This window comes from Rhipicephalus microplus, chromosome 10, assembly GCF_043290135.1.
Source record: "Rhipicephalus microplus isolate Deutch F79 chromosome 10, USDA_Rmic, whole genome shotgun sequence".
Classification (NCBI taxonomy): Eukaryota; Metazoa; Arthropoda; class Arachnida; order Ixodida; family Ixodidae; genus Rhipicephalus; species Rhipicephalus microplus.
In genome coordinates, this window is record NC_134709.1 from 28,490,838 (window position 1) to 28,518,430 (window position 27,593).

At 45.8% G+C, this 27,593-nt stretch overlaps 1 protein-coding gene across 1 annotated transcript; it reads right to left on the bottom strand.

Annotated features, from left to right (window-relative positions):
* Window positions 1–874: 874 nt before the first annotated feature.
* Window positions 875–14,895, bottom strand: LOC119181367 (uncharacterized). Its single transcript, XM_037432588.2, has 3 exons — window positions 13,806–14,895; window positions 10,484–10,790; window positions 875–9,130 (listed from the first exon to the last, which is right to left on the bottom strand). Exons 1-3 carry the CDS (start codon window positions 14,685–14,687, stop codon window positions 3,066–3,068), a joined length of 7,254 nt encoding a protein of 2,417 aa, XP_037288485.2. The 5' UTR covers window positions 14,688–14,895; the 3' UTR covers window positions 875–3,065.
* Between the last annotated feature and the right edge of the window lie 12,698 nt (window positions 14,896–27,593).

A 27,593-nucleotide genomic window follows, 5' to 3' on the forward strand; every position in this document is an offset into this window, starting at 1 on the left:
TATCAGTGATGGAAGCAACATATTGCTTTTTGGAGCAGATTCTGGAGCAGTAGTAGTGCTTTGCAAAAGCCTTAAGTGTCTTCGGAGCAGATGCATGTTTCTAACGACTCCTGAAATCCAAAACATCACTTAATCATCTAATAAATATTTATATTTATTATTAAGCATGCCGTATGCTAGTATGCAGCTAGTATACAAGCAGTATAGTCGCTTCATTAGCGTAAATCCTGAGGGGAGGGGGTAGAGGTAGTCCTGACATTTTTAGGTTCAGGGGAGCACAGCCCTTGCTAGTGTCTCCCTTGAGATTTAGCTTTAGCACGTGATATAATTGAGTTAACAGCTAAGTATAGTGCAATCAACTTTTTAAAAACCTATCTTTTACTGTGCACCTGTGTTAAATGCCCCTCAACTGTGGACTATGAAAATCGCAAAAAGGTGAGTAGGAGAGACCGAATAGAACGATGCGATTTCTCGAGCTCGGACCCCATGCTGTTTCTTTTTAAATTCTATTTGGAAGCATGGCCTAATTATTACATAAATACAGGTACAACCCATATTAAAAATACGAATTGGCTGCCATGGCCTGTTATGTGCCATTCCTAGAAATTTTTCTGGATTTGCGCCACTGAGTTACACACTAGGATGATAGTGTGTATAAAGCTTGCTTTTGGTTTCGCTTAAACTCACTGGGTGGTCCCATGGTTCAACTTCACTGTTTTTTGTTTGCCAACATACTTTCGAGCAGGTTTGGAGCAGTATCTAATAAATATTGCACTTTGGAGTAGCACGGAGCAGCATTACTCTTTTGGAGCAATTGGAGCAGCACTTCCATCACTGTAGTATAGAGCAATGAGAAAAAGCCAGATCTCAAGAATTGTGGCGTCCTACTTTTTTATTAAACTCTCGCAAACACTGCCATATGAAAACTTTAATGTGACTAACAATGGGGCGGCACTCTATACATGAATAACAGGAATAAATGACGAAAGATGACACGCCGAGAAATGTACACATTTAAGCGTGACAGCGTGAACAAACATTGTTAGCTTTAAGACATAACATAGAATCACAGAAACAGAGCGTTGGGTGAGCTTCACGCCAGCAACATAGTGAAAATGGTCTGTATATGACGATGCACATATATAAACATGAACATTAACAAATCTGTTGTTCAAATTGCAGGAAGATAGGAAAACATGGCATAAACGAAGTGTACAGCACCAAAAAATTTGTCAGAAATGTGTAGCACACATGATCATTGTGTCAACAAGGACACCTCAACAACATTAAAAGGAAAAAAAATCAACATCTACAAGAAAAAAAATATGATGAATGTTATTAATATTTTTGCGTTGTCCTACGCAAAGATAAAGTACCATTATGGGTTTTGGCATGGAGTGTGAAAATTAATATGAATAAATTCGAAGTCGCATGTCACAATGGTAATACTCAATGCATAACCATCAAAAACGTGTGCACATAAGAAATCCTACAAACATGCTTCTCCAGCAAGTTATAGCAGAACCGTATCCATAAAAGCCTCTACGTAACGAAAGCACACACTTTGACAAGAACACTACACTAAGGTTTCTATAAATGGACTTGTTTAGCCCTATTCCCCAGAAAGCAAACAAGAACAGAATGAGAAGTTGTTTTGTGAGTGCAACTTTTCAGCTTTCTAATGTAGCTGTTCGCTAGGCAATATGCATTCGCTTTCAAAAGTAGCTGTGTACGTATGGGTAGGCCCAGACATATAAGCTAGTTTAATCCTCTAATGAACATTCAAGCTTATGACTGGTTGCTATACCAGCCAAAGCGCCGAGAGAGCATATTTAGTGCACTGGAGAAGCATGGAGCTCTATTCAAATTTACACCTGATCAGGAACGAGCATGTACTGGTGCCAATGCCGGGATTAAGAAAAAAATGCTTGCTGTCGTAAGTGTGCCCACCTGAGTAGCAGCGGAATGCTTACACTACTAGGCTAACACTTGCACATTTAGGGTAAATGGTAGGCCACCACTTGTGCATGTACGATTTCAGCTTTGCAGTGCACATTTGATGTCTTAACACACACGAACCAACCGTTTTGTTCTCAACACCTCAGGCTTTGCTCTATCTGGTCGATTGACTTAACTAGACCCGCAGAAGGCACATTGCAAAGAGAGTTCAAATAAAGAATGAGCTCCTCCATCATTTGCATAGCCAGAAGGGGACTTGGGGGGCAGGAATTGAAGTTCACTTACTAAAGTTTTTACATTATGCATGGATGTATACACTCACCAGCAAAGATGTATAAATCTCGGCCAACACCCCCACCCTTCCCGAAATAAATTTCTTCTGAACACCTGATGTGCGTTAGTTGGAAGAAATGGAAAATTTCTCTGCTTGTGAATCTAAGATACTGCCCGTGACAACTCGCACTCAGTTTCCAGGGGGACCTGTGGTGCATGAAAATATCCCAGAAGTTATAACATTGTTCCCAGTGTCATAAAATGCAAACTGCTTCTTGAACGTTGAGCGCTTAATGCCTTACCACGATGAAAACATAAACAGATGTTAAAACTTTTGTCAGGTCCTGAAAACCAGACAACATTACAACTAAACATGAAGAATACCGAATCCAACAAGGTCTCTACGAGAAGCTCGTTTAGTGCTTTGCCTATGTTTACATGAATTACCAAGATTAATGCATGTGCATACATATATGAAAGAACTCCAAGTACACGACACCCAGGACATATCTGGTAAACTACACTTGCTTCAGTAGAGACCGTACTGTGAAAACAGTTGCCCTGCTACTGTAAACTGCTGCTTCACAAATAACTATCGCAAAACGAAAATCACATAAAACACTCAAAGATGAACTGTTTGTCACCCGTAGTTGGAAAAACAATTAGGCGATATAAAATTTACTGGCACAAGGTCCCACCCTTTCAATTATATAAGCTACGCCAATGCCATTCTATCGTGCTGTGAATGCCATTAACAAGGTCGCACCAGCAACACCGAAACCACAAACATAATTTATCGATTAAAATATTTCCTCAGCACAGACGGCAGTGCTTCAGGTGTAACTCAGTCTGCGCGACATACGTGTGGTTAAACGCAAGCTGCGCCTCGTAGGAACACTCGCCTCTTGACTTGCTGCACCATGCCTGCGAGATGACCTGGAAGCTACAGCCTTTGGCTGCGATGCTGACGCATTGTGGCCACCGGTCTTCCTACGTTTGGAATACCGAGGCGAGTCCGAAAAAGCATCCTCGTCGTGAAGGAAGCTGTCATCTGTCATGGTGCCGCTGTCCTGAGTGCTGGGAGCATTCACAGAGCGACGGCATGTTGAGCAGACGGCGCTCGACGCCTTGTCCGTCGCAGATTCCTGTTCGGCTGCGCTTGACCTCTCGTCAGACAACTCTACGTGTGTCTTCAATGAAAAGCTCATTCTTGAATTCTTGTTCCTTTTGGTGGCCAGCAAAGTCTGCTCTTCGGTGACAACATCCAAGTCCTTTTTCAGGTAACTCGAGTGCATGGCTGCTGCAGGCTTTTCATTCATTGAGCAGCTTGTACGAGTGGTCAGCGCCGGTGTGTCCCGTTTCACTCTGACACGAGTAGAGCGCCTCATAACTGGAGTTTCGACAGACATTGCTGTTTGCATTGGCGCTTGAGGATGCTCCGACACTGATGGTGCATCAACATTGCTGTCAGATACACTCTGTGTATTTCCTGCTTGCTTTTCCATTGCTGCATCAATCAGCCCACAGTCATAAGTCCTTGTGTGTCTGGATGGCGACTGACATGTGCAGAAGTTGGATGTGGGGCTCTGTGTGTCTACTATTTCGCTAGATGTAGTTGGCATTGGGCTGAAAGGAGGTGACTGAGTGCTCGCACTGTTGTCGGACTGCGAAGCTCGTATTGCAGTCAACGAGAGCCTACTGGTCTTCCCTGTGCTGGTGTTTACAACCTTATAGCTTGAAGCAGCACTTGGCGGTCTTGACTGTCGTTCTTGCGATTCATAAAGAGGCACCTTGAGCTTTCTTAAGTGTGCAATGCTGGCATCGAAGTTCGCTGAAGGTGCTTCGTAGGAAGAGTCATCATTGTCAGAGTCCGAAAAGGAAAGAACTGCTGTATCAAAGTCAATGATGGAATCCTCTTTCGTATTATGTTGGGAACACCTTCGCGAAGGCACTCTTCGCAATGATTGCATTCGCCGCATAGCGGCTTGAACAAGGTCCCCCTCTTTATCAGAACTTAAGGAGTTGGGTAAAGCATTGACATTTCTGAGCAGGGGCACCTGCGTCAAACCACCGAGATTGTCATTTGTCTCAGACAAATCGTGTTCTGCAGTTTCTGGGCCTGGCGTCACATTCGCACTAGCTTCGCCGACTCCTCTGCGCTTGGGAGGTGTTCTTGACGGCGTCCTACACGAACCTGCAACGCGGGCAGTGATTGACTCTTCTAGCTGTTGCTTACTAGAATGTGAAACATCACACCCAGTGCTTGTTGCCTGCACCTCTTTCCTGCCTGAAAGTGAAGCAGATACAGAGCGAGTTCTGGGCATGCTCTGATTGCCCCTATGAGTGGCTGCCGATTCTGTTTCATTACTTTGCAAGCGACGCACTGTTACGGATGGACTGCCTTCTCCCTTGTTCCCACTCCCACACTCTTTCTCAGTTATGGCTTCTTCATCTTGCGTAGGTGAAAGGCACCCGACAGAGTCACCATTATTTACGCTTTCCTGTAATACCTTTCGCCTAACCTTCAATGGTGGTGATTCGATACCTTCACGTAGCCCACTTTTCTTTGCTTCATTCGTGCCAGGCTTGCCGCCTGACTGGACGTCAGGTCCCACGACCCTTGACTGCAATGTTGTTCTGCCTTCTTTTAATGGGGAGGTATTATCCATTGCTAAAGACAACTGCCTACGTGCACTCCGAGTCAAGACTCCATGCTTGGTTTGCCCCGCTTCGTTTATGCCAGAGGCGGGGGATTCACCTCTCATTGTTGACGAACTACTGTGCCCACTACCAGAAGCCATCTGTCTTGTGCTGATAGTGCTTACATTCGCCATCTCTATTCCAGACTTTTGCTTGATAACGGACAAGGTTGCCTCTTTTGCCGGTGACTTCTGTGCGATTCCATTATCACTTGAACTGCCTTGTTTTGTGGGTGACTCTAACCTACGGGAGAGGCGCCCACTGGAACGAAGCTTCGCAGGAGCACATGACTTTTCCGGAGTTAAATTTGCATTGTTTGAATAATCCTGCCTTTGCACTTCCATTGACAGACTTGTTGCTACACTTCTGCTTTGCACGGTCTGGGCATTTACATCTCTAGAAGCGTCGACAGAGAATTCACAAACTTCTTGCTCCGCAAATACCAGACTTCTAGCACAACTCCTTGTGCTTTGCCTCCTGGTGGATACTGCAGATCCCAGCGGCTGCCTAGCATCAACTATGTTTTGCCTTGAATGCTCGCTATTCACACTCTCTTCATTTACGCTGACACTTGTACCATCAGACTTCTGGCTCAAAGATAACTTTAGTGCTTCCTTTCCACAAAGGGCGAGATTTGAAGTCAAAGGCTGTGGACGAGGTGTGTCCTTTCTTCTATATACAAATGGAGTTCTACCAGCCATCATCTTCTCCATCTTTGGGCTTTTTCTGGTGTCTTTTTCAGCCTCAAGTGGTTCATTTTCATCTCTTTGAAATTCATCAGAGTCCAATCTTGAAGCACCATTTCTCTCAGATTCTGATGTTTCGTTTGCTTCTGGCAGCTTCGAGGTCTTATTCGTGGGCAATGATGTTCGAGGGCTGTCACGACGGGTGCTTGCCTTTTTCTTGCTAGGACTGAGATCTTCAGTCTTTGCCGCTGACACGTTCATCAACCTTGTACCATCAGCATTGAAGCTCGCACTGGCCACGTCACTTGTGGCCGCATCTGCGCAATCAGAGTCAGACATTGAAACTTGTTCTTTGTCAGACACCACTCTCTGTTTGACTAGCAAAGAGGGTGAACCGCGAGAACACCCTTTACGTCGGGCAGGTTGGCTCTTGCCGGGGCCGTTCCTCTCATCCAAGCTTCGGCGACCACCCTGACCTTTTGATTTAACAGACTTACGAACGGAAGTACTTTTTTTGACAAGCGGAACCTTAAAAGACGACTGCGGCAAAGCTGAAGAAAGCGTCTTCCTTCTGAAATCCACGGGATCTGTTTCATCATCAGAATCGTCTTCAAAGGACAGCACCATTTCTTTGAGTTTCGAGAAAGGTGACGGCGATCGCCTCTGGGACGAAACTGAAACAGTTGTGGCTTGTGACAGGCGAGCAGCTCGTTGCCAGCAAGACGCAAGCCCTACATCGTTGGATTGTAGCTCTAAGGTATCAGCATCAGATTCAGCAGCCAGGTGATTGGCCTCCGTTACCGGAGATTCAGGAGGGGAGAGGTGCATGTTTAGCAGCGACGAAGCATCAGGTGACTGCTGTCCACATGGGATTTCATCAGCAAAATCTGAGAACTGTGCACATTGTACAGTGTCTGGCAGTGTAGGATGCTCAACGCTACATTTATCAGAAAGCTCGGCATCTTGCGGAGCTGGGTGATCGACCCTGCCCTCTCCATCAGAAGAATCGGCTTTCTGCAGTGCCGAGTCTTTAGCACTGCTGTTCTGGTGGGAACATTCTTGTGTTGCCGAGTGCTTCGCACTCACACACACATCGCATGATTTAGTTCGTTGCACTGGGTGTCTTAAAGCATTAGCACGATCAGGAAGCTCTGCTTGTTGTGGTGCTGAGCGCTTGGCACCATTTTCTTTGTTGGAAGACTCTGGCTTTCGTTGCAGCGACTGCTCAGCGCAGTGGTCTTCATCCGAAGACTCAGAGGGAATTACAGTTTTGCTCCTACATGCCTTCCGTACAGTTTTTGCTGGCTTGACTTGCCGTAGTGCTGAGTGCTCAGTACTGCCCTCTCCATCAGAAGACTGGGCTTTTTGTAGTGGTGAGTAGTCAACACAGTGATCGTCACCAGAAGACTCAGAGGAAATTAGTGTTCTGCTGCTAAAGGGTTGCAGAAGGGTTCTCACTAGACCGTCTTCTCTTTGTTCTGAGTGTTCAATGAAGTGCTTTTCAGCAGACCTGGGTTCTTGTGGTGCTGATTGCCCAACGCCGCCCTCTTCATCCGAGGCAGACTCGGCCTTTTGTAATGGTGATCGGTCAACACTGTGATCTTCAGCAGAAGACTCAGAGGAAATTAGTGTTCTGCTGCTAGAGGGTTGCAGAAGGGTTCTCACTAGACAGTCTTCTCCTTGTTCTGAGAGTTCAACGAAGTGCTTTTCAGCAGACCTGGGTTCTTTTGGTGCTGATTTCCTAACGCCACCCTCTTCATCGGAGGAAGACTCGGAGGAAATTAATGGTCTGCGCCTACGTGCCCCCTTAACAGTTCTTCCTGGCTTCAGTTTCCGTCGCGCCGATTGCTCAATGCAGCGCTTTTTGAAAGACTTGGCTTTTCGTGGGGCTGTGTGCTCAGAACTGCTATTTTGATCAGAAAACTCGGCTTTTTGTGCTGAGTGACCAACTATGCCCTCTTCATCGGATGACTCGGCTTTATGCAGTGGAGAGGGCTCAACACTGCGATCTCCATCAGAAGATTTGGATGAAATGGAAGTTCTGCTCTTTACAGTTCTCGCTCGGTTGTAGTCCTGTTGTGTTGAGTGCTCAACGCTGCGTTTTTCAGAGGACTTGACTTCTTGTGATGCCGAACGCTCGACAATGTCCTCTTTGTCGGAAGACTCCACCTGTTCTAAGTCTTCAACAAGGCCTTCTTCAACAGCCGGCTCTGCTTTTTTTAATGGCAAGTGCTGAGCACTGTGATCTTCATCAGAAGACCCGGAGGAAATGAAAATTCGACTACTACGTGCCTTTCTCACAGCTCGTGCTGGTTCAGCTTCAAGCGCCCAGAGCTTAGCTCTGCATTCTTGACCCGTAGACTCGGAGGAAACTATTTGGCTCCCATGTGCTTTCTTCACAGTACTCACAACGGCCACATCTTCAACCTCAAAAGGTGTATGTGAAAGGTGCTGCCCGGAAGACTCCAAATTTAATTTTGAGAGAGTTACAGCTGCATCTTCAGGCAGATCCCGCCCACCATTTTCTGCAACAACCTCAGCATCAGACACACTCGAAAAAGGTTCGGCAGTATCGCCAGACATTGCCTGTCTACTAGTTTTCGCAACAGCCTCATCACCTGACGAACTTGAGAGAGCTTCAGCGGAATCATCAATTTGTCCGCTGTTTTTCCTTCTGCCCTTTGTCGAAAATGTTTTGGCACTGGTTTTGGAATCACAGTGCTCGGGCAACATTTCTTCGTGGTCACTGTGGTCATCATGATCTTGCACATCCGAATATGAAGACGATTCCTGCTCACTGCATGACTTTCCTGTTGAAGAGCCTAGTGTTGAAAAGTCCATGGAACTGCTGAGCTCCGGACACATATACAACTGTGGAGATGGCAGATCTTGAGGCAAAATTGAGCCTGTTGTAGATTCCGGGGAGCTGATCGGATCACCAGCGTCTACAAGCAATGTTGCCTTGCTAGTCTTGTAACACTGTGACAAAGTTTTTTTTACAGAAATCCCAACTGGCTCGTCTTGTGAACTTGAAGGACATGGAGGCCCCTTTATAGAGCTCAACATTGCTTCATCATCAACTTTAGCATCAATGTGCTTACATGACTTTTCTTGAGGTTTGTTGACACCGCCTTGCTTCGTTTTCTGCATTCCATGCCTATTGCCACTTAGCATGGCCAAAGAATCTGAATTTTGTGCAACTGAAATCGAACGCTGTCCATGCGCATGATGGTGAAGTGCATTTCCTTGAGAAGATACACAAGTCTTTTGCTGAACTTCCTTGTGCAGAGAAACTTCAGAAGCAGCAGATTCTTTTGGAATTTTTAATGCAGTCAGCTTGTCATTCATTTCACCAGTTCCACCCCGTTTGCGCAAGGCCCGAGCTTTGCGAGCCTTCTTCCGCTTCTTGCGGTTCTTTCGGCGACGTGATGCTGCAGTTGTCTCATCTGCACAATTTCCAGCTCTGTCTTCACCTTCTGACACTTCTTCAGCCCCACTTGCATGTTCATAATCTGCGTAGCAAATGGCAATGTGCTGTCAACTTTTGGCTTTAGCAACATGCTTTAAAAAAACTCACAGTCTAAAGGTTCAGTATATAACCACTGCATATAGATGTAACGTCCCAAGCCAGTTCAGGATATTTCATAAGCGCATCTTGCCAAAAATCTTTTAAATTGACTGAAAAATGACAGCGAAGCTAAGTAGAGGCATTGTAACGTTCCAGTGACTCAACTTCACTACAAAACGAGAGGTCATCGGGGGCAGACCCCATGGACAGACACACCTGGCATCGCAGCAGAAGAAATGTCAAGTGTTTCATACTTAATACTGTACTGTTATTCCAATAAATAAATAATGCATACTTTCAAGGGAAAAAAAGCGTGCTTCTTTTCAAGTGTTGTAAAAAATAGTCCATTACATTTTGATAAAAAATCCAGAATGCAATGGCAGAGTAATGAATAACCAGGTGGTTAAACTTGCTAAGTTTCACTTCTACCTTATGGTTACGAAAAATTCATGCAGTAAGTTATACGCACAAAAGAATGAAGCAAGATTCAATAGGATAAAACTTCAAACCCCTTTGTTTTACACTCGGCAAACAAGCGTTGCGAATCTCAAGAACGCAATCTTTTCAAAGCAGATTCAAAGCCTGTACTTCCCACCATTCCCTTGGGGGCATAAGCGCCGCTGAAGGAGCTCGCGAAAACATCAGTGCCAAAGTCGCCTCTAGGTATTACTGAATGAAACTCTATGCTACATGTATACCACAGTCTCTGTAATGCAGAGTGGAACGAAATAAATCACGTGAAAGTATTTCAAACTAATACATAATAATCTGGATTGCACATTCAATAAACTCAGAAGTAAATACACGATGTCAGAGATAACATGCCGTAAGAGAGCTGTATCACATAGATGAATTCATAGTCAGTATAACATTGTTCCGCAAACGCTTTGGTGTGGTGATTAAACAGAATGATTTCAGACAATATAGGGTAAAGTGGAGATGATTGAGAAAAGCCTTTGTCCTGCAGTGGCCATACATTGTAGGGCGACAATGAAGACTCCTTACTATATAGTGGCAATGACCTTACTAATTTCAGCAGTCAATTGTAAAACTTTCTCCGTTAAAAGCTAGCATTAAACTTCTGCAATGCAAGAAATACCACCCCACATGAAGCACAAGTCTATTTGCTCAAGAGCAATTTTAATTTTGTCACAACTAAACCTTGCTGTCACAAATTTCGAACTGAAATAACACCTTACAAGATTTAGAGAAATGTAGTTTCTTGCATAAGCTTTTTAGGTATAATAAACAGCACACAGAAGTGAAGCAATGACAGATGTATGGAAATGTGCATCACCTTTTGGCCGTGTCGCCACAGCATCTTCGTTTTCTGCACTGTTGTTGGCCCCTTTATCCAATTCTTGTCGTCCACTGCCGAGTTTCTTCGTAGGGGATTCGGCATTTTTCAAGACTTCATCACCAGTATCACCAGCACTGTTGCAAAGAAGCCTGTCCAAGAATGCTCTCGTGTTCAGTGGAGAGTTGCTGACCTCACTGATGAACTCAGAGTTGGACTCGACGTCACTCTTGCGGGGTGTGGCGATGTTCAACTGCAGACGGCTCAGCGTTGCATCCAGAATTGCATGCAGCTGCTCATCCTCGACCTGAAACCAACAAAAAACACTGGAACTGGCCAAGCTGAGCAAAAAGATATGACTACTGCTGGAAACATTGTGTCTTAAATTCAATTTCATGCACAGCAGGCTACACTACAAAAGCTAGACAATATATTTAAAGAGTGGTTAATTGAAGCACCGCTTTCAGACAAGACAGGATAGCTAACTAGACTTTACCAGTGTTCTAATACATGCATGGGTAAGCTTTGGGCAGTTGTGTTGCTAAGACAGTTGGCCCGTGATTACGAAGCGCCGATAACAACATTAGACACAAGAGATGCTGAAGGTGCATGGTAATCACTAACTCGCAGCTGAAGTTTATTTCGATCGCAAACTACACCGCACATTTTATGCATAATGTGGCGTGCGCAACTTCCTTGTCCTGTTTTGAAAGGTGCTGTATGTTGACAATAACCTCAGTTGGCGAGTCTCGTGTCTTCCTAATGGTATTGTCCTATGTTGTATGCTCCTCTATTTTGCAGAAGGACATGTCACATGTCTCCTTCCGCAGAGAACAAAGAAGCATAGAACAATTGGGCTCTTAAAGAGACACTAAAGTCAGATAGCAGTTTACGCTAGAGTGAAAGCTCAATGTATGACATCTAAAATGACAATATTATCATAAGCAGTGCCCTACTTACCGAGAAATTAAGGGAAATGCACAAGAACACATGCACCGCAGTAGGACATTCTCAAAATGATACCGATGACGCTAGACGAACCACCTACAATTAATCACTAGTAATCGATCTAGCTGCACCAAATAAAGAGCCTTCCATGCATCAAGAGACGCAATAAAAAGCAGCTTGTTCGTTTCTGTTTGATTCATGAAAGAAAGAACCGCCGGACATTACTATGGCGAATGGCACAAGTGGTTCAAAAATTCAATTTTTCGCGTGGTCACACTGCACAGGTCGTGCCATCTAGTGGGGTGCAGATGAACCAAAGCACGTCTGCAATCTCGGAGCTAATGGCAGAAAATTGATCAATGGTCGTTGTTGCTGCCATGGCTGCCGCTGCTTTCGTGTCTACTAGTGTCGGCGACCGCGCAGTAAAGTTGGGCAATGTTGTGCACGGCAACAGTGAGGCGAGTCGGACCGCTTCTTGAGGCGGGTAATTTGAAGTGTGACAACGCGATGCAGACCACTAAAACATTATTTCATTTCAAAACAAGCCTTTCCTTGACACAGAAATGACACTACGAGGTTTCTGGACCCCTACTTCAGCAACCAATGTTAACTTGATAGTTGCCTTTAGTGTCTCTTTAATATTTCTTTATTATGAACCAACCATCCCAATAACACGTTCTAGTATGTCACATGTCTAGAGTATTCACAAGCATGGCACTAATTATAGCCAGCCATCCAAGTCAGTTACTTTGAGATACCGCACTTAACCAAGAATGCTTAGCGTCCCATGATTAGATATGACACAGTAAGGCCACATCGCTATAAAGACAACATGTGAGCATTGTGGCAAAGCAGTACAAATAATGGGATGAAGAATATACAGGACACAGCACTGTGTCATCTATATTGTTTGTCCTGTCATTTGCACTGCTTTGCCACAACGTTCATAAACCAACTGGCCCACCTGCAAACCCTAGTGTTAACGTGAGCATTTTGAGGTCATTTCCCAAGCATACATGTCCACAATCAAAATGAATTCATCCTCCCTTAATGACTTGCATGAACTCACAGCAATAAACCGTTGCATGACTGAGTCTTCATAAATTTTATCCTCCAACATGCATTTTAAACTGCAACAATTGATGCCCCACACTGTGCGAAGTTACTTCAGGTGCCGTCTTCCTAATGTACTTTCAGGGCTTTGTCCCTTAAATACTGTAATGGGAAGGTTGAAGACTCCTTGCTATAGTGTGTTAAAATAGCCAATAGCCAACCTTGTCGTTCGAAATTTCCAATGAAAAAAAAAATAACTGCGCACTTTTATGATGTGAACATGGTACTGCAACAACTTAGCAAATAAGAGCTACAATAAGAAAATTACAGAGTCTAGAACGACCCATTGCGGCTGTTTCTGGTTTCTTGCTCGTCCTTCACACCCTTCTCTCGCAGTGGAGAGGGATAGGGGTAGCCTTTTATAGTGACTACACCCACTTCACCAACAAAACGCAACATCAGCGACTGTGTGGCCAGCGTGCAACCAACGACAGAGCAAGGCTTTCCCCATATGTGCACGTCTCATAGCAGCCCAGGGAGGAGGAGCGGTGAGAGGAGTACAAGGTATCGGTTGGACAAGCACCCTTTCCCTGGCCGTCAGAGTAATGAGACTCGTCTTGGAGGCCTTCGTTATGACAATACCACATCTTCCGTTAGTCTCCGAGCTCTACGAAACGACAGAAGGCTGCACAGGAAAATGAAAATGCAGACTGTGCGGAAACTGCATCACCATAGGGTTAAAGCACTTTTTGGTAGTGCAATGGTTGAATCGAGAAGCTCAGTAGCACGTGATATAGCTCACGGGCAGGACTTCACCACTGAAGACATGAGGTTTGGACTGGCGTAGGAAATAGGCACTGGAATGGTACCTTGAAACGGAAGGTCTGAGCAGTGCGCGGCACTGTAACATTCGCAAAACACGATCGTCATGTTCTACTGTACGAATTAGTGAGCTTCTTTGGGTGGTTCGAACAGATTAAGGTTATCGAATCAATCTCGACTTCTTTTTTTTTTCTGCTTTTCCATACCAATTTATTTCCTGGTTCAAATCATTCACTTCATTACTAATGTTCGTGCTTGCCTATTAATCAATTTTTTTATATTTTTAATTTTGTTTTATTTCTCCTCATTAAAGACCAAATACAGCATACATATTAATAATTTTCTTTGAAGAATACCCGCTTGACGGCCAATCCCTCCGGCGTGAGTGTGTGCCAGGGTTTCGAGGGGCTACTCTACTCCACTATAAACCGCGAAGCGACATCTCTATGCCATGGTCAGTGAATTCGATCTAAATCAATCGAACAGACAGTGCACACACCTCGGCAGTCCTCGCGTCCTGTTCGGGCTCTTGAACCTCCTCGTCCGCGATCAGGAACATGTCCTCTTCGGAGGCCGCCGCGGCATCGCAAGTCGTCCTGATGCCACCGCCACACTCCTCCAGGGCCCGACAGGCCCCCAGAAGCTCGGCAGGGTCCGACGCACTCTTGCAGAGCCGCGCAATCACTTTTCGGCGACACGTCGGCACCTCGGACTGAGGCAGCAGCGCGACCAGCGCGGACTGCGAAGAGAACCACTGCTCGAACTCGAACTCCGCGGGCTCGATGGAAAGGACGACCGGCTTGACGGTCTTCCAACCACGCTCGGGTAGCCGCCTCGCGAGGCACGCGGCGCACACGACGAACTTGAAGTACAGCGCGGCGCTGGTGCACGTGCGCGGGCAGTAGGCCGCGAGCCGACGAAACAAGTCCACCAGATTCGACTGCGGTTCGGTCGCCGAGGCGACCGCCGACGTCTGGACGAGCACGTCCCAAACCGCGTGCTTGTTCTTCGACAGGACGAAGCATATCTTGGTGAGGGTGCCGGGCTCGTCGCGAATAAGCGACAGGTCTAACAGGTACGAGAGCACGGCGCACTGGTGTGCCCAGTAGTCGAAACGGTCGCCGATCCGACCGGCCAGCAAGGAACGCGAACGTAGGTAAAGGTGAGACGACACATGGCACAGGACGTCGTTCAAGTCCCGGGACAGTCGATCGTCGTCGGGCGAACGTAACACGGCCCTGAGGGTTTTTCCCGCGTTGCGAAGAACGAACTGCAAGGCGCTGGCGAGATCCTTGCAACACGAGGCGGTAGACAGTTGGCGGCGGGCGCTGTCGCGCCACTTCATCAGTCGCGTCGCGGCTTTGTTCGGGGCGTCCGACATAGCGACGACGCCGCGTAAGGATCCGCGAATTTTAAGCTCTCTGCGCCGCGGACGCTGTCACTGAAGTTCAGTGGGGAAAACACTTCGGTAGGCCAGTCATGCCACACAGCACGTATCCGAACGTGTTACCGCGTGCTCCATCACGGCGCTGCACATTTTTCACGCTTTTCTTTTTTTTTTTTCGTAACAAAAAACTACAGAACACCATAGAGAAATGAGAACACCACGGACCGTGAAGAACACCTACTTGATGTCGATGGCGATGTCGATTCCCGACAACGTGAAATAGGTCTTTGGTAGACGTACCAAAAAAGACAAAAAGATTTGTCGGGCAGTATAAAAACGACTCTACTTTTTGCAGTATATTATCTCTATCACTTTTCAGGGCCGAATGAGTTCCAAAATGAAGGGAAAGTTTTAATTTTAGCATTACAAACAACATTTAGCATTACGAACAGACTGAAAGAGGCTGAAGAGTTAATTTTATTCGTTTGTGGAAAAAAAAAAGCTGTTTTGAAAATTTGCGACTATTATAAAAACAGTCTGAAATGTCTCAATGTTATCATTCACGCTCGTACATCACGAGAAAATAAACATAGAAGAAAAAAAAAATAATTCAGTGTTGCGTGCATCATATAAGTGTGAATAGAATACTCGAAAAAATTGAAAAAATCACAGCATATCCGCCTAATTAATGATGATGATTAAGGCGAAGCGTTCGTAAATTCGCCCGTCCGTCCATGCGCCGCTAAGAGCGTCCGTCAGTGTGTCTGTCCACCCGTCCTTCTAGCGAACACTTTTTTTTTTTTAATTCGAAAGGCTGCCCTTTGGCATAACAAGCATAGATAAAAACGACACAGGTTCATCACGCATAAACAAACCGTAACATGTGGACATGCGGATATGAGCCCGAGAGAGCGGGCATGTGCCACCGGTGGTTAAAAACGATGAAAAAAAAAATCGAGCAAGTTCCCCCGGTTTCATGAAGTTTCCTACAAATATAATTTTATGAAGCGATGTCTGGTTCCCCGCAATAGGACCAAGTGTACAGGACGGCGAGGCTGCCGTCTCTTTCGAGAACAGGGTTCTTTTCCAGGGGCGAAGGCAGGGCGCCTCGATGGCAACATACGTTACAGGAAAATCCCGGTAGCATTCCAGGGCGGACCTGTATCATGACTCGCCGAAAATGCGCGTTGGAACGCAAATGGCATTGCAAGTGCGGCTGCGCATGACGGTCCCCGCCGCACAGTGCCGCTAGAGTGTACTAGAAGCTTTTGAGTGGCGCGAGCAGCTGCCTGGGAGCGGCCGTTTCGGCGTGGAATGATGCGGTGGCGCTGGCGTCGACCAATCTACCAGGGCGGATGGCTGGCAGGCGTTCCGCGTACGTGTTGGTACCTCTCTGTCGCGCCTAGTGTGAAGATGATCTCCCTCTTTTTTTTTTTCTTATTCACATACCTCCCCTTTTTCGCGCAAATAAAGGTTATTTGACATTATTGTTATTGAAGTTGCTGCTGACCGCACTGCAGCCCGGAGCAGCATAGCACATTGTACAATATAACGAGCGCGTTTTTTTTTAAATTTTGAAAGTGTACACATTTTAGACGAGAAACCAGCTGGCCGGTACACACCGGAAGCGCCCCCCCCCCCCCCCCAGGGGCGGCGCCAGGATGTTTTTACTGGGGGGGGGCAACCACGAAAAGTGAGTTCCTCCGGGGGGGCAAGCTCTAGCTCTGCTCCTACTAGGTTTTCAATATATGCTTCCGGGCACTTGGGTGGGCATAGGGGGGGCAGGCGAGAATTTTGGGGGGGCTCCAGCCCCCCCTTGCCCCCCCTGGCGCCGCCCCTGCCCCCCCCCCCCCCAAAAAAAGGAATATGGTGCACACAAAACGAAGAACTCTTGGTCCATTCCACGTAAAACCCCAAAGCTGGACTCAAATAAAAGGCTCATTGCTTGTGGCTGCGTGCACACACGACAAAAAAAGTAGGCTTTATTGATATTATTTGAAGAACAGCAGAGTTTTTCCAAACTTTCCTTTGGTTTTGAAATATGGGAATAGATTCATTGTTGTAGGACCCACAGAAATGCAAAGATGTAATACTGCAAAAGAATGTCTTAGGTGAAACATAGTAGTGGAAGATTTTGAGAGTTTAAAAAACGGAACAACACTGCAAAGCAGAGTCGTAACTAATGTTAATCATAATTGATAACATAAAATGCAAGGTTTACATATTTATAAAACAATACATTTGCAATTAGGTAAATTGTAAAGAACGTAAAATATAGAGCCAGGATACAAAAGATAACATAAAGCAAAGCAATCAGAACGACAGAGTTAAGGTTGTCTTTCCAAAATGCATTAAAAAAAAAGATGTTATGGTCGAAAGATCGTTTGAAGGGACACTGAAGTGCAACAATGAATTGGCTTAGATCGATGAATTATGCACCGAGATCCCTAATGCTGCTAAATTTACCATCACAGGTTTATTACAAGAAGATTCAAGATCAAAGATTTATTTTGAGATTTCGCGTCATTATTGGCACGTTCTCTCGCTTACAAGCCTCTTCTAGGAAAAATTGTTTTTCTTCTTGGTGTACCGTCAAAAAATTAAGAGTGTAAGAAAATATGCACGAAAAATGACATCCTTTTTACGCCACTGTAGCAATTTATAGCCTACTCAGTTTTAGGTGCTTCTGTGCGCTTTTGACACTGTAGAAGATTTCTCATCTTGACTTCATTTGCGCGTGTAGACCATGGGTAAGGTCCGATGGTGGCAAAAATGAAGTTTCTGCTGCTCCACAACAGAGCCGCCCGGTTCTTGGCCCATCCCCCTTTGTGGGTAAGCGCCATCCATCAAAGGTCATCAGCATCAGAGTGGGACGCTTGCAACAAGCTGCAGAGCATCTGAGGCTTCTCGAACAGTTACTAAACTGGACTTGCAGATTAGTTTCTCTTGCACGAACGCTTCACATTGCACGATTCCATTGTCTGCACAGGTGAAGTATACGGCTCGTTTAATGCAAAGTTCACGAGTGCTAGAATTCAGTGAGCCCGCTACGTACCACACGCCGGCAAATCCAGGAAACTCGTGCAGCGCCCATGACTTTGATGGTAGGACAAGACCACGAAGGTCACCGAGAGTGACAACCGCGTCAGACGAGGGACTTGAGCTTTCCTCGTCAGCTTCGTCGCCATATGCAGAAGTTGCACCGTTGATATCCACAAGGAGCTGTGCAGGAGTGCTAATGCGTCGCCGTTTTCTGTCGTCATTCTCAGCCGGCACACACTGATGACACCGCTTTGTTTGGGTCCGCGGAGCCGGAGTTTTGAGCGTCAAATGTGCAGGCAGGTTGGGCAAGATCGTCGGGACTGCATCAGGGGCAAGTGCCAGCGTTCCCGTAGGAATTCGGACTTGAACATCATTGATAACGTGTACGTAGTCTCTAACAATGAAATGCGGTTTGAAATGTAAATCGCACACAGCACAATCGGCGTCAAGCGGCTTGTCAAGCCGATGGAGGTTCCGCTCCCTAAGCAGTCGTCGTTCTTCGTCTTTCGGGGCCTTGAAAAGTGATAACTTCCGACTTTGTTGCACACGCGGATATCCAGTTGTGCAACCTAGCGCCTAACAATTGTTTAGACGCTACTTCGTCATTTCGCGAGTAAAACCGAGATGCCGGCCATGCCGCCGAGCCAGCCTGTGGTAGATTGGGCGATGGCAGCGCCGCCGCTACTTTCGCCACAAGTTGGGGATGGAGAAAGCAAGAGGAAAGCGTTTCTGTCGCGCCACTCAAAAGTTCTAGTACACTCTAGTGCCGCCGCATAGGTAGTGATAGAACGCGGCCTCAACCCTTGCATCCACTCCTGCGTCTATCATCACGAGTACGGGCCAAGGAGGTTCGAGGAGGTTAATTATACTATAACCTCCTTGGTACGAACCATTTCGGCGAATGCCAACTTCTCGAAGCACATATTTACCACACCTTTGCTAGGCGCCGCTCGCTGGCGTTTTCGTTACGTGGCAGGCGCTTGTGTTTTTTTCCCTTTAGCTAGTACGACAATCATGGGCCTTGAAGTCCCTTCAAAATTTTAGGGTCAATACATGCGCCTAGCTCTCCACCCCCCTCCTTAAAGTGCACACACACACACACACATTTGGCCTTTATTTCTTACCTCACTCTCCCAAAGTCTTCTGCCCTTTCCCTCTCAGCTGCTTAGCTGCATTCTTATAAGCATAGAGGGAACTCTGACACTAGTGTCTATGACAATCATGCACCTTGAAGTCCCTTCAAAATTTTAGGGACAATACATACAAGCCCCTAGCTCTCTAACAATACACCCCCTCCCCTCAAAGCACACACACACACCTGGCCTTTCTTACCTCACCATCCCAGAGTCTTCTGCCCTTTCCATCTCAGCTGCTTAGCTGCATTCTTACAAGTATAGAGGGAACTCTGACACTAGTGTTTATGGGAGCTGCAACGCATGACACTTCAGCGAGCATGAGCATTACGGGTAGTACACCGATTTGCCTAGTCCTCATACTTTACGCTCCTTTTGCCTTCACATGGCTCGAAGCTGCTTCGTCACGAAACAACAATCGGCAAATATTCAGCAGTTGCGCTTCACCACCTTAATCATTTAGGCTTACCATTTCAAATCGGGTCACAAAGTTACGATTGATATGTGGGGTTTAACGTCCCAAAACCACTATATGATTATGAGAGACGCCGTAGTGGAGGGCTCCGGAAATTTAGACCACCTGGGGTTCTTTAACGTGCACCTAAATCTGAGCACACGGGCCTACAACATTTCCGCCTCCATCGGAAATGCAGCCGCCGCAGCCGGGATTGGGTCACAAAGTTAAAAAGGGTTCGTTCTTTCCTTGAAAACAAAACCGAAACACAGCATTAAAAGAAGCCTCAAGTGGGATTCCCCTCCCACAAGTACGTAGACTAGGCAAATTCGTGTACTGCCCATCATTCCCATGGTCATTGAACAATCGCAGCGCCAGGGACGCCCCTAGTTCCTTTTAGGGAATTCTATGCTTATATGCCCTTTGGTCACGCGACACCTACTACTATTAGTACTACTACAACGAAATGACACATGTCAGACTCTATCAGTAGTAGTACGTAATGGTTTATTGTGGAAGTCAAAAAGTTAATAGACTAAGATGACTTTGCTGTAAAAGGATGTGTAACCCATAATAGTGACAGCCCAAGTAATACGACTTCTCGTTTCATTCAGCTATGGGTCATTCCAAGTGAAATGTATGAGCCCGAAATTCGACTACCAGCAGTTTTAGTGAAAAAAAATTGAGCAAGAAAGTAACTGTGCAAATGCAATTTTAGTAAAGTATCTTCGTTAAAAAACTCACAGTTTTGGCACAAGGCTGAAGCAATGAATACGATAACAACACATCGAACTGTTATACAATGTGAAGCTATTTAGGAACCACACGAAATGTAGTGAACACGGTCGAATGTGCGTTGAGCTTCAGCGTTTCTCGCACGCACAGCAGCATGCTATTTCAGTTGGCAGGCACGTATGCGAGTCCGCCTTGCTTCAGCGAGGCTAGCATTCCATAGTAGCTGTGTCACAGGTGTTCGTATAACATGCGGTGGCATCACTAAGACCGAACTACATAACGCGTTTTCGCGGTGTTTGTCTGATGTTTCCTTCTTTGGTGTCAGTCGACGTTGATGATACTGGTGAGGGTAGCGAAAAGTAGAGTTCTAGTGCAGTTCCTCAAAATGTCCACCTCAAATTGTCCCAGACATTGCAATGTGGGCATCGATGCCGGAAGCAGCTAGATGGTGGGAGAAGCTTGCTTACTTGCTTGTTCCTTTATATGTGGCTCCCACCTACCACAGGAGATTTGGCCATGCAACCAGCGGTTTGCACTCACACTTACCCGCATTCCATAGGCTGTGATGGTAAGCGCACGTGATCGTGAAAAAGGGTTTCAAAACGTGCACGAAAGAAGTGTCATGTTATTCATGTCATGACCAGTCATTTCCTACTGATTACGCAATTCAAATTGTGTGATGCCCGATTGTTGCTTCGCTGTTCTAAAACGCTTCACTGTTCTAAAGCATGCAGCCTGCATAGGGGCAATTTGAAATGGAATTTCAAGCACTGGTGCAGCTCAGTGCTAGAGTACTGGGCCACGCGGTGTGCCTAGATTCGATTACAATTCTGTCATAAATATTTTTAATATGTTTAGTTTTCTTATTTTGTGCGAGACACCGGCGGCGGACGAATACAATGCTGGAATCTGCTTTTGTTATGATCTCATAACAGCTTTTGCTGTAATATGACCGCACTCTTTTGTTTTGATGAGAGGTTCTCTGCTTGAATCATCATACCTGTTAACCTAGGAGCTTGAAAATTTGGGAGTCCACAGCGGGGGGCGAGGGGCATTATACTGGGAATTACTGAGAATAAAAGACTTCTGACCCGTTGTCGTTGCTTCTATCCCCTCTGGGATTGCAACAGCATGGATTTCAGGGTTGCCACCATTGTGTTTTCAACATCTGCAGTCGTTTCCCTGATGATGACAGTTCTCACACGTCCGCACCCGTACCAATTGACGTACTCCCAATTTGGCTACATTTTACAGAGCAACGGTCCTGCGTGATCAAGCATCTAGAGCGGCAAGTTGTGTTCACTAAGAAATCCCGCAAACATATAGGCATTCTATGCGAATCGCACTGTCTTCGCACCCTTTTAGAAGAAACTCCTGATGTTGCCTTGCCTTTCCGCAGCACGAACGTTGCTCTGATGCTTCTGTGAAGCGATGTGCAACTTTATCTTAGCCTTGCCGCCCTGCGAAACACTTACATTACAGGCGCGCGTGGTACAGTAAACATACTTGTCATCTTTCTGCGAAGTCACAGAGCATGAAAACTACACTGCGTAGAAGTCTAGGAACACTTGGAAATGCTACTTTTCTTTTCACACCGCCATCGACCTTTCACCTTAACTCGGAGAAAACTCGCGACCCCCCATAACAAACAGAATTGACGCCTAGGCAAGCAGAGTAGGCCTAGCGTGTCTCATGGCCGCCAGCCTTCACACAGATGCGTGTCACTATAGTGTCTAGAATATGCTTAGCGGTACTTTGCGGTACCATAACAGTGAACTAGAAGTGTAATGGTGAATGCTCTTCGCCAGCATCGTAACTGTCACAGCAGGAAAGGCCGACGTACACGTGCGATTAAAAAAAAATGTCTCAGCTGTGGCGGCCACTTTTCAGGAGATTCCAGATACGATTCGTACTAGAGATCTGTACAAGCCGCAGTTTCGCAGCCCCGCCCGGGCCCGATGTTTGTCGGAGGCGGGCCAGCTCGGCCCGATGATGTACAGAGGACGGGCCGCCCAGGCCCGGACCGGCGTCTCATACCCAAGGCCCGGCCCGGCCTGGCCCGACCCGATGAACGATGCAATAAAGCACATAGCAAAAAAAAAAAAAAAAGCATTTATTAAGAAAAAAGCCTGCTGTACATCCCTGTAACTTCTTTTCCTTATACGACAAATATTTTTTGTATACGACATGTATACGATAAAGAACAAAACATTTACAAAATGTTCGCCAGTTCTTTTACTTCTAGTACATATCTGCGCTGTTCCCTCAGCCCTTTGTGTTAAAAGCCGTGAATTTTAGCTAATTAACCCACATACACTCCAACTATGAAAACTATGACAAAACAAATACTTAAAATTTCGGCACATCATGTATATTTTTGGCTTGATTCGGGCTTTTCATCAGGCTCGAGCCCCGCCCTATAATTCAACAAGGAAGCCCGAGCCCGGCCCGGGCCAGAGGTGAAAAGACGTCGGGCTGCCCGGAGCCTGTGCACATCTCTAATTCATACAATCGGGAGTTTAGGTCAATATTCGGGAGTCTCCGGGACGATTCGGGAGAGCTGACAGGTATGAATAAATGGTGCGAGTAGCCTACTCGAGTTGTATCCAAAAAGCTTTCATAACATCGGGAAACTGTTTTTGGAGCGTAATACATTGGTTAATAATTCAGCCAAGTTACAAAATCGCATATTTTTTTCTGTAGTATTCCTGTTTAAATTGCCTGTAGCTGCATTTAAACTTCATACAAAATGCACTGACTTCTCATGACCGACCATGAGAAAGAGAGAGATCAAACTAGGAATCGCGAAAAATCACATGCATTAGAGAATGATGGTGCTACAAGTAACAGTAATGAAAATTTCAAGAGGGGCCATATTTTAAGAAAACTGTAATCTCAGTTGCAGTAACACCACATCAAGATTTCATCTTCTCCAACACATTTAATGCCATAAAAACCCACGAAGAAGCACAGATTTGTCTTACTTTACACCTAATGTAGTTTTATGTTGTAGGTTAAACCAATCAGTTACGCCACTTAAAACAGAGACAGCCTCTAGGAGTGACATCATTGAGCTGAGAGTGCTCTGGCTTCATCTTGTTACGTATGGGTGTCGAATGTGTGGCACGCATTTGTGATTATTACGGAAGGAACTTCCAGTCTGTTGCTCAGGCTAGTCTAATCGCCAGCTTCCGCTGACTAACACATGTAGCAAGATGAAGACTCCTGCATGGATTCATTCAAGCTTTCGTAAATACAACATTTACTTATAAAACATCCAAATCAAACATTTGCAGTATGACATAAGACAAAGTACACTGGAAATCTGCACACTCTGTAAAAATAGGTACACTCTGATATCAATGCTTGTGGCTTCAAGGTAAAGACGCGAACTCATTTTGCAAAAAGAGCATGCGTCGGTTGTGTATAGGTAGGCATCATAGAGAAATAACAGAGCTCCGTGTAGACGCAAGGCATCCTCTATTGTGTAACCGGGGTCAAAGTATTAGACGGCACACGTGACGATGGGGCGCATTGAGAATGTTGGAATATCAGATATTGCAGTGTACAATAGACCTCGTAGCGCCACCAAGGCCACATCGCACAGCAGTTAAAAAATAATTGGCATACCCAGCTGTAGCGAATGTGTACCTTATGAAGAGCGTTCCAAAAAACACTGCAACAGTGGGCAATCAGAGGACCCCCTCTCTTGCCAATGCTACACTGACTCTACCGGGAGATGGACAATGGACTGAAAGATGCTGCCACCTAGTTTCAAGGAAGCAGTGTACTTTTCGTTTAAAAATAGAATAAATTTGAAGTATGCTTGTGTGTCGGCTCGTCACTGACTGCACGGGCATGACAGTGTTTTAACTCGCAGAAAAGGATACTGAAAAGCACAGTTGATGGTGCAATGAAAAAATACACTTTGCAGCCAGGATACACTTAAATGTATGCATAGTAAGGCTGCAATCAACACGACAAGATAGTAAAATGTATACAGGCCTGAATACCTAAACAGTATGCAGTTAAACTTAAATATAGTAAACTTTAATGTAAAAAATGCCCATGCATCTTTCTGCCTCTAAATAAGTGTTCACTGATTTTAATTAAAGCTATCAGTTACTATGTGGTTTGTGTAGCCAATACATTGAGCTAAGGGTAATTTAGCATTATCCTGTGTCTGTGCTGCATTCCATGAAATGCTTCACACACTATGGCAGTTCCCCTTGTAAAAATTAGCCATCACCTCTCCCGCAAATACTGTTCCTACAACAGATAGGCTAGATGCACTTCAACATTTAGTCCAAGCAATACAACTATAAAAACTACGCTGTGGGTCCCACTCACCTAATGTACAGTACTCACAGATCCAAATAAGACATCAAAATTTTCAGTATAACGACTGGAATGTGCCGTTGCTTGAAAAGACCCGACCAGGTCGCTACAAATCTGGTCTTTAAAGATAATGTTGGCCGTGACCTACGTGCTCAAGTAGAAATTATGAGCTCAAGTGAATATGAAGGAAATGAAAGTATGTGAATTATTTAGCCCTAAATAGTCCTATTTGAATCCGTGAGTAGTGTCCATCTTGTTCAAGCTTGTCCCACGCTACACAAAATGCATAGTCAAACACCATTTATATTGGGTCCTTTTCAGATATCTCTGCACTAAAACATTTTTAAAGCTAGCTGATGGCCCCTTACCAAATATAATAACATAATAATAAGATGTGGAGTTCTAGATGCCAATACCACAATACGATTATGAGGCAAGGCACAGTGGAGGGCCCAGGAAATTTGTCCACTTGACGCTCTTTAAGGCACAGCTAAATTTACATACAAGTTTTTCTGTTAATTCGCATCTCCATCAAAATGCGACCACCCCAGCCAGCATTAAGACCGCGACCTTCAGGTTGGTGGTCGAGCAGCCTAACCGCCGCACCACCAGGACGGCTTTACAAAAGATTTTTGAGCAGAATGAACACTTCATAAACACAGCAATGCCAGGTAACAATCTAAAAGACACTGTCAGCTTCACCAATAGCCATGGCTGTTTTTCCCTAAGAATGACTTCATGTAAATGCTCCATTAAACAGTGCTTACTCATTTTCGAGACTTCAAGCTAGTCTCCCGTGTTTCAAATATAGTAAAAGCTCGTTAGTTTGACTTTTGTCAATTAAAAAGACCTGATAATTCAAGCCTGTTCCCTCATCCCACCAGCCATATTCATTGTTTATTGGCATCATTCTCTCGTTAGTTCAGTCATGTTTGGCCGCAACAAGGTTAATCCGAACAATCCTCCTAGAGTACTGAGTGCAAAGTGCTCCACAGGCGCGCCGCTAAAGACCGAAGGTGTTCACAGACAATTGCAATAATTTTGCGCTGTCTGCATTGCTATCTTCGTCAGTTAGTGACTGCAGCTTTGTGTACCTTGTGAGGGTGCTGACACTTCCTGTAAAATTGTCTGCACTACGCGGCACGCATGTCTCGCACAGAAGTCGTATTTCGGGGATGATAACTATTGAACGATAAGTGGCGTTGTCTTTGCGAGCGGTGATCACCACTATCATCATCATCATGGTTAGTAAAGTGGTAGCGGCGGCGGTGACAAATGGTGGAATGCAAGCCTTGGCGGCGGGCGCGAAAGTTGAGCGAGCCTCTTCGGCTGGTGGCGTTTAGCGCGAACGGTTGTCTCACGTGGTGGGTCTGCCGTGAACAACACCGCGAGCCGCCTGCGGCGGGCCCACGTGGTGAGTCAGGCGTTAGCGACACCGCCTTGTTTGTCATGTTGTTAAATAATGTGTAAGGATGTCCTAGCGTGTCGATCACTGATGTATAATTCGGCGGACGATATCTACAATCAAAAAGTAGTTATATAAACATAGACATAAATAAACAAATGAAAACTGGCTGCCCAACGTGGAGCTCTTGGAGCATCGGACGACAGTTTTCGCGGTTCGGTACAAACTTTTGTTAGAGCCAAGATAGAGTAGGCCTAGGGGTACTTCTCATTGCTAGCGTCAGCGGTGTGCTTTGTTGAGAGCGAGGGGATCGGTTGTTGTGAAATGTTTGAACTTGTCGACACTTAGAGTTTTTAATTTTTTTTTTGCTCGCAAGTGTTTGTTTTTGTTGTTGTTAGTTTTCAAGAACGTTGTTGAGGTGGGACGAGAGCCATGCAGTCTACATCCTGGGGTGAGCAACGCTTAGAGCACATGGATTGTAGGCCAGGCTCGAACTGCCCGAGTACGGAACTGAGGAGTTCGATTTTCTGTAAATAGCTTCTTCTATCTCTTTTGGGCTCAGGGAGCCAGGCGTCATTGCTGTCTCGTATTGCGGCTCGACGCCGGGGCGTCGCGACACCGCCCGGGACGGTGGACGCCGATCGCTCGGTAAGCTGTTTTGTGCGGCGAGCGATAGACCCACCTCACAGAGTGGATGTCTAATTGCGGCTGCCTCTTCTGAGCCTAGGCTGGGTGCTGGGTGGATACCAGTTGTTGTCGAGCGACTCATTAGGTCTAAGGCTCTGCGCAGCTGCCTGTCACACGTGGCACAACTAGGTGTTGCATTCTGCTTCCCTTACTTTTTATCTCGCGATGCATGAATTAGGAAAAGTGACCTTTGTTTTATTTTTGAGCTGGGTGGCGGCCACCGAGGTATTAGCTAGCAGTACACCGAAGCTTTCTTCCCTAGGCCCTGTTCCATTGTTTCTGTTTAGTGTTTTGGAATCTACGCAGCGTTACCCCTCCCGCTGCATACATTCCAAAACACCAGAAACAACGTCGGCGCGAGTGATAAATCATCGGGCCGACGGCAACGTTGCTGTTGCGAGACCGGTACTGAGGTGAAGCCGTCAAGCCGGACAGTGCAGCAGTGTCGACCAGCAGCGGTGTCGTGGTGCACGGAAATTATGAAGGAACATGTGTTGTCATTTGTTCCTGTTAGAGCTTGTGTAGCTGATTTCTTTGTTTTTCGGAATATGGTTCGAATTAAGGTTGACGGGATGTGGGGGTGCTGACACCCCCTGTAAAGTTGTTTGCACTATGTGGTGCACGTGTTTCACCCAAAAGCCGCATTTCGGGTTACAACTACTGGGTGGTTGGTGGCGTTTTGTTCGCAAGCGTTAATCACCACTATCATCATCATCATGGTATAGCGCCGGCGACGACAAGCCTTGGTAGCGGCGATCGAGAAATAAGCTGGTCTTTTCTGCGCGTGGCGGTTACCGCCAACTGTTGTCTCCAGTGTGGGTCCACGGTGCGTGGCACGGTGGGTTGCGCGTTGGGTGCCCTCAAGGTTAGTCAAGCGTTGGCGACGCCGCCTTGGGTGTGTTATTGTGTTTGTCATGTTCTGGAGTGTATGGTAATATTGTGAAAGGATGTCTTAGCGTGTTGATCACCGATTTATAATAATTCGGCGAACGATATCACCGATCAAAAAAGTAACCAAAAAACATGTGTTGTTTGGTTTGTTTCGACCGTGTCTACTGAGAGAGAGAAGAAACAACATTTAATAATAAAAAAAAAGTGATTCATCG